Genomic DNA, 6,000 nt, shown 5'->3' on the forward strand with positions numbered 1-6,000 from the left:
TTATATTTTTAAAAGATCACTGTGGTTGCTGTGGGGAGAATAGATTATATGGGGCAAGAGTAGAAACAAGAAGACCAGTTGGGAAACTCTTGAAGGAATTAGTCCAGGCAAGAGATGATGGTAGCGTGGATTAGAGTGGGTAGTGGTAGACCTGGGAAGAAGTGATCGTATTGGGCTTATATTTTGAATGTGGAACTGACAAGTCTTGCTGATGGATTGGATTAGGGTGAAAAAGAAAGAAATCCAGGATGACTCGTATATTTTTGGTCTGAGCTGGGAGTGGTGGTAAAATTTCCTGAGGTGAAGACCACTGGGAGAAGAAATCAGAATGGGTTTTTGACTTGTTTAATTGAGATGCTTATGAGGGCTTCAAATGGAGAAGTCATTTGGCTCAACAGAAGTATTAATCTGTAATGCAGGAAAGAGGTCTGGGCTGGAGATCTACATGTGGAAATTCTTAGCATGTCCATTATATTCAAAACCATGGAACTGGATGAGACAACTGTGGAAGAGAGTTGTAGTTGGAAAAGTGGTCTGAGTTAAGGAAGTAATGACCAGTTACTGACAGCTCTTTCAAGAAGTTTTCTTTAAAGGGGAACAGAGGGACTTCCCCTGGAGGTCCAGTGGTTAGGGCTCCATGCTTCCACTGCAGGGGGCACGGGTTCAATCCCTGGTCAGGGAACTAAGATCCTACAGGCCGCGCGGCGCGGCCAAAAAAATAAAAAAGTAAAGGGGAACAGAGATAATACTATTAATAATATTGCATGTCAGTTCCCATGTTTGGCACTTAAAATATGATGTTTCTAATCTTTATATCTATCTTGCAGAGTAAGTATTATTAGTCGCATTTGTTTCAGATGAGAAAACCGAGGACGGAAATGACTTACCCAAGGTCACACAGATAGGCAACATCAAAACCAAGGTTCAAACTTAGCTCTGTCTAGTAGAATGACCATATTTTCTAAACCAAGTCAGAACCTATAACCAGATGCAAGATTATTTTCCTTATTTTTGTATTTATTTATATGGAAACATGTATAAAGATATAACAAATAATAATTAGTTACACATGTGATAAATCTTTGTTAAAATTTTTTGAAAATGCTATTAGTATTCTAATTTCTGGATTGTTTTATATTTATAAGCAGCACAATAGGGAGTTGGTGGAACATTTCTGTTTTAACTGGACAGACATGTCTTTTGTTTTAAATAGATGCTGCTGTTCTCAACAATGTAGCACATACATTTGGCCTAATGGACACAGTCAAGAAGGTTTTGGACAACAGAAGGAACCAAGTAGAGCAGGGAGAAGAGCAATTTCTCTATACTCTGACAGGTATGTATAACTTCTCTCTTTTCTTAGGCGATATTATACTAATATCCTTGAGTCTTGCCATTTCTTTGTTGACTTCTGTTGGGACTAGATTGGCTTGCTTCTTCTTTCTTTCCTTCCTTCCTCCCTTCCTCCCTCCTTCCATCCCTTCCCTCCCTCCCTCCTTCCCTCTGTCCTTTCTTCCTTCTCTCTCTGTCTCTCTTTCTGTCTCTCTCTCTCTTTCTTTCTTTCAACTCACATAGTATCAGATTTGGCTTTTTCTTTGTACATAGTCCTAGGTGAGGTGGAGTGGTGGGAAGCAGAGGAAACACAAAGGAAAAGAAAAGAAAGCCAGCAACATGATCCTCCTTCTATATCTTTGGAGGATTAAGATGTCTGCTAGATCACTCCATTAGTCCAGTAATATAAGTGGCAGAAGAAGAAAATTGGCCTTTGTCTTTTTTACATTATTAATACTGAGTCTTTTGATATACATTTAGCACTTTCATTTCTGGTAATCAGAAATTATGAGCACATGGATAATTTAACTCTTTTTAATAAGTACTTTGTGCTGGTCTCCAAGGTAGGTTTTAGAAATAAAATGTTGAATAAGGTAGCCTCAGTCTCTTGAGGGCTTTCAAGGAACTCAAGGGAAAGCAGAGTTAGAAATAAGTGCAAAAAGTAGTCAGTTTTGTAACAGAGGCATATAGCAGGTATAGTGGTGGAACAAAGGGAGTTATCATTTATACCCAGAAAAGAATCAAGAGAAGCTTTTGGAGGAGGTAAGGCAGTGAAAGATGCAAAACAAGTTGGAGGTACGGATTATCAGTCTTAAATGACGTAGAATATATTATAATAGTCGGTCATGAAGACAAGAGGCAAGAAAGATCATTTGGTAAGAGAAGAACAATTTAGGTTGTTTTAAACTTACTTTTATGCCCAGTTTATATTTTAAATTCGGTTTACCAGGTATTCTCAGAGATGCCCTTTTTCATTTGATCTTTCTAGGAATATTATAGGCGGTTTCCTTATTTTACAGATAACCCAGTAGAGGCACAGAGAGGATAAATGATTTGCCTGGGACCACATCACTCCTTGACAGTGAAGCCCAGAGTAGAACTCTGTCTTCTTATTCATAGTCCAATGCTGTCTTCCACCTTGAAACTTTACACCATCTGAAAAATGGTTTTTGTTAGAAATGTAGACTTCTGGTCCCTTGTCCATATCATTTTAGTTATAACCACAGTATACATAAAGTTGTGTTTTCTGCTTTTTTCACTGTGACATATTAATATTTTTCCAAGTTGCTACCAGTATTTTACCTAGACATTCTTCTAGGGATGAATTTAAATTTTCAAAATTTTCTTCAGTAGCTTATTTTGTTGCAGTGAACTTGTATGAATATAACTTTTCTTCTTATGTTCTTTTAAACTACTTCACAATATCAATACCATTTAAGCTTGAGGTTAAATGGTATTGATAATTTGTTTATGGAGTCTTGTGACCTATTGTCAAATTTCCAAGAAGATTATACCAATTTACATCACAAGTTTGAGCTCACCAACAATGGGCGTTGTTTTTTTATAATACACCCTGATTTAACTTTTTAAAAATTATAGATTTGGTATCTTGTTTAGGTTCACATTTCTTTGATTACTACTAAAGTTGGAAAAAATGCATTATCTTATAACCGTAAAAGGCAGTGTTTTAAAATTTTTGAATGTGTTCTTTATCACTACCTACTCCTTTTATTCCAAACAAGGAGTTGACTTGCTCTGGGTGTTCCACAGTGAGCAAGGTGCTCTACAGGTGTAACTGGTTATTTATTGGATGCTTATCAGGTGCTAAGCAATAGAGAAGTTCTGGTGTAGAACCAGACTCACCAGTGGTCATCAAGGTTGGATTGGACCCTTGGGAGAGGGATAGTGATAGGTGTATTGGGGTCGAAAAGCCACCAAGTTGACTATCAGAAGACTTTTGTTTTGGCCCATGCTCTGTAACCATAAGCAAGTTGCTTTATCTCTCTGGATCTATGTCAAAATGAATGTGTTAGAACTCTTAAGACCTCCTTCAGTTCTGTAATTCTTAGGGACTTCCTCTATAACTTTCTGTAGACTTCTCTGGGGGCTAATGGTAGACTAAAGCCATCTGGGTCACCAGCAAGTGATCCTGCCTTGAAGGACAGTTTGGGAATCACTGCTTTTCAGAGTGGCCATTGTAGCTCCTTTGTGGGTCCATGGCAGTTGCAAAGGGATTATGCAGATATTATTTTCATCTGTAGACCCAGGCAGAGCATATATAAGCTGCTAGACCAACTGGAGACTTCTTCGGTTTGCATTTTGGTGACAAGTGACAAAATGCCACAGGAGCTTCTAGAGTTGAGCTGTAGTAGGATCACAGCACGAAAAGATTCTGAATTATTGACCTGCCTATAATCATACAATGACATGTAGTAACTGGAGGGATTTTAAAGACCATCCAGTCTAGTTTCTTCCTGAAAACAATGAAATGACTTGCCTGAGGCTACATAGTAGCAAAACCAGGGCAAGACCCCAGGTCTCCTCACTCCCAGTTTACTGTTCCCAAGATTATACTTCTCTCCACACAAAGTCTGTCTTTTTTCCATAGACTTGGAACGCCAGTTGGAAGAGCAGAAGAAGCAAGCTCAGGATCCCAGGCTGAAATCCCAGACGGTTCAAAATGTGGTATTGATGCCTGTGAGCACCCCTAAGCCTCCCAAAAGGCCCCGGCTCCAGCGGCCAGCCTCTACCACCGTCCTGAGCCCTTCTCCTCCTGTCCAGCAGCCTCAGTTCACAGTCATCTCACCCATCACCATCACCCCCGTGGGTCAGTCATTTTCCATGGGCAATATTCCAGTGGCCACCCTCAGCCAGGGCTCCAGTCCTGTGACTGTCCACACACTGCCTTCTGGCCCTCAGCTCTTCCGTTATGCCACAGTGGTCTCATCTGCCAAGAGCAGCTCACCAGACACAGTGACCATCCACCCTTCATCTAGCCTGGCGCTGCTAAGCTCCACCGCCATGCAGGATGGGACTACCCTGGGCAACATGACCACCATGGTGAGCCCTGTGGAGTTGGTGGCCATGGAGTCTGGCCTGACCTCAGCCATCCAGGCTGTTGAAAGCACCTCAGAGGATGGGCAGACCATCATTGAGATTGACCCAGCCCCAGACCCAGAGGCTGAGGATGCTGAGGGCAAAGCAGTCATTTTGGAGACAGAACTGAGGACTGAGGAGAAAGTCATGGCTGAGATGGAAGAACACCAGCATCAAGTCCACAATGTGGAGATTGTGGTCTTAGAGGATTAAGTGGGGGTCTCGGGGCCAGGAGATATGTTTTGGTTTGGAATTTTAATTATTTGTTTATTTTTATCATTGTCCCACTCATTTCCACATAGGATCCTTTTTTTTAAAAAACAAAATCTTGTTGTTGTAACTGAACAGGTTGGGTCCCTTCCACCAAAAATGGACAAAACAAGCTGCCCTTCCGGAAGTTGAGAGTAGGTCACTCAATGTCCTAATCCTCTTACACCAAGAAAGTTATTTCTTTTAGGGGAGGCATCAAGATAACCAGAAACCCTATCCAGAAAGCCCTTTCCAGGCTAGTCTGTCTGTGTACACATGTGGTTTTGTTCTCATAAAGGTGCACTGACCAAACCAGGGAACACAAATCTGACCCTGGAAGGCAACCCACTCACACGTGGATGCAGAAGGAGACTTTATTTTGTATCCTAGAAGGGGCCCTCAGAGGTCAATGCAAAAGTCTGAAACAAAAGTAAGTTGCACTCTGCTTGGAGGGGAAGGTAGCGTACCAGCAGCAGCTTAAAAAGGGAAGTGCTTTGGCCAGGATGGGGCAAGGAAGTTATCTTACTTCCAGAAGTGCAACTGATGCCTCTGAATATCTCTGAGGGTTACTATCATGGGTGGTATTTTGAGGCAAGGCCAGTGTTAAGAAGAAGGGTACATTTCCACCAAGCAAGTGGCGTCAGAGGCCTGTGGCTTGGCAGAAATAGAAATCCAGAGACGTCACAGCTGTGCTTTGGGGTTCAGGTTCACCTTGCCCCCCACTTTGTCAAAACATTTATCCTCCTAGTCCATTCATTTGCAAACTGTGTGATGTGTAAATTGCTGTGATTCTTGGACTGTGGCTGTTCTCGGGGTGGGGCTCCAAGGCCATCATTTTTATTGCATGACTCCAGGAGCAGGAGAGTTCCTCATCCAGACCAGCTGCCCTTTTTTGTGGGGCCCTTTTTTGGCTTTGGAACCAAAAGCAGCCACTCATTTGGTGCTTCCTCTGTTCTACCCTCCGTCCCTCAGTGGTTAATGGCGTCTGTCTCCTGGATCCCACGCTCTTCAGATTTTTGGCTGATTCAGAGAACAGTGACAGGTGCCTGCCTGCCTTCATCCCCTTTTAGATTCATATGTACCATTGATACCACAGATGTTTCTGTGAGATATTGAGCTCATAAAAAAACCTTAGGTTTGGCAGGGAAGACTCAACACCCCACCCCATCCTGCGGCACCGAGTAGATGTCACCTCCTGAGCGAGCTGGACTCCCTGGGAAAGAAGCATTGTCTGCAACATTATATTATAGGAAATGTACCAGGAATGTAATAATAATATCTTTGGGGGGGGGGTTATTTTGTTTTCTCTTTTTTTTTTTATGT

The 6,000-nt window shown here is 41.9% G+C and overlaps 1 protein-coding gene across 6 annotated transcripts in view; it reads left to right on the top strand.

Annotated features, from left to right (window-relative positions):
- GMEB1 (glucocorticoid modulatory element binding protein 1) overlaps positions 1 to 4,768 on the top strand; it is a 28,025-nt gene extending 23,257 nt beyond the window's left edge. For all 6 annotated transcript variants that reach the window (XM_068539302.1, XM_068539306.1, XM_068539303.1 and 3 more), the window contains 2 exons: positions 1,214 to 1,336; positions 3,941 to 4,768. In XM_068539302.1, the coding sequence (XP_068395403.1) occupies positions 1,214 to 1,336; positions 3,941 to 4,641 (824 nt within the window). In that variant the 3' untranslated portion in view covers positions 4,642 to 4,768. The remainder of the gene's footprint in view (positions 1 to 1,213; positions 1,337 to 3,940) is intronic.
- Positions 4,769 to 6,000: the final 1,232 nt, after the last annotated feature.

This window comes from Eschrichtius robustus, chromosome 3 (genome assembly GCF_028021215.1).
Source record: "Eschrichtius robustus isolate mEscRob2 chromosome 3, mEscRob2.pri, whole genome shotgun sequence".
NCBI lineage: Eukaryota > Metazoa > Chordata > Mammalia > Artiodactyla > Eschrichtiidae > Eschrichtius > Eschrichtius robustus.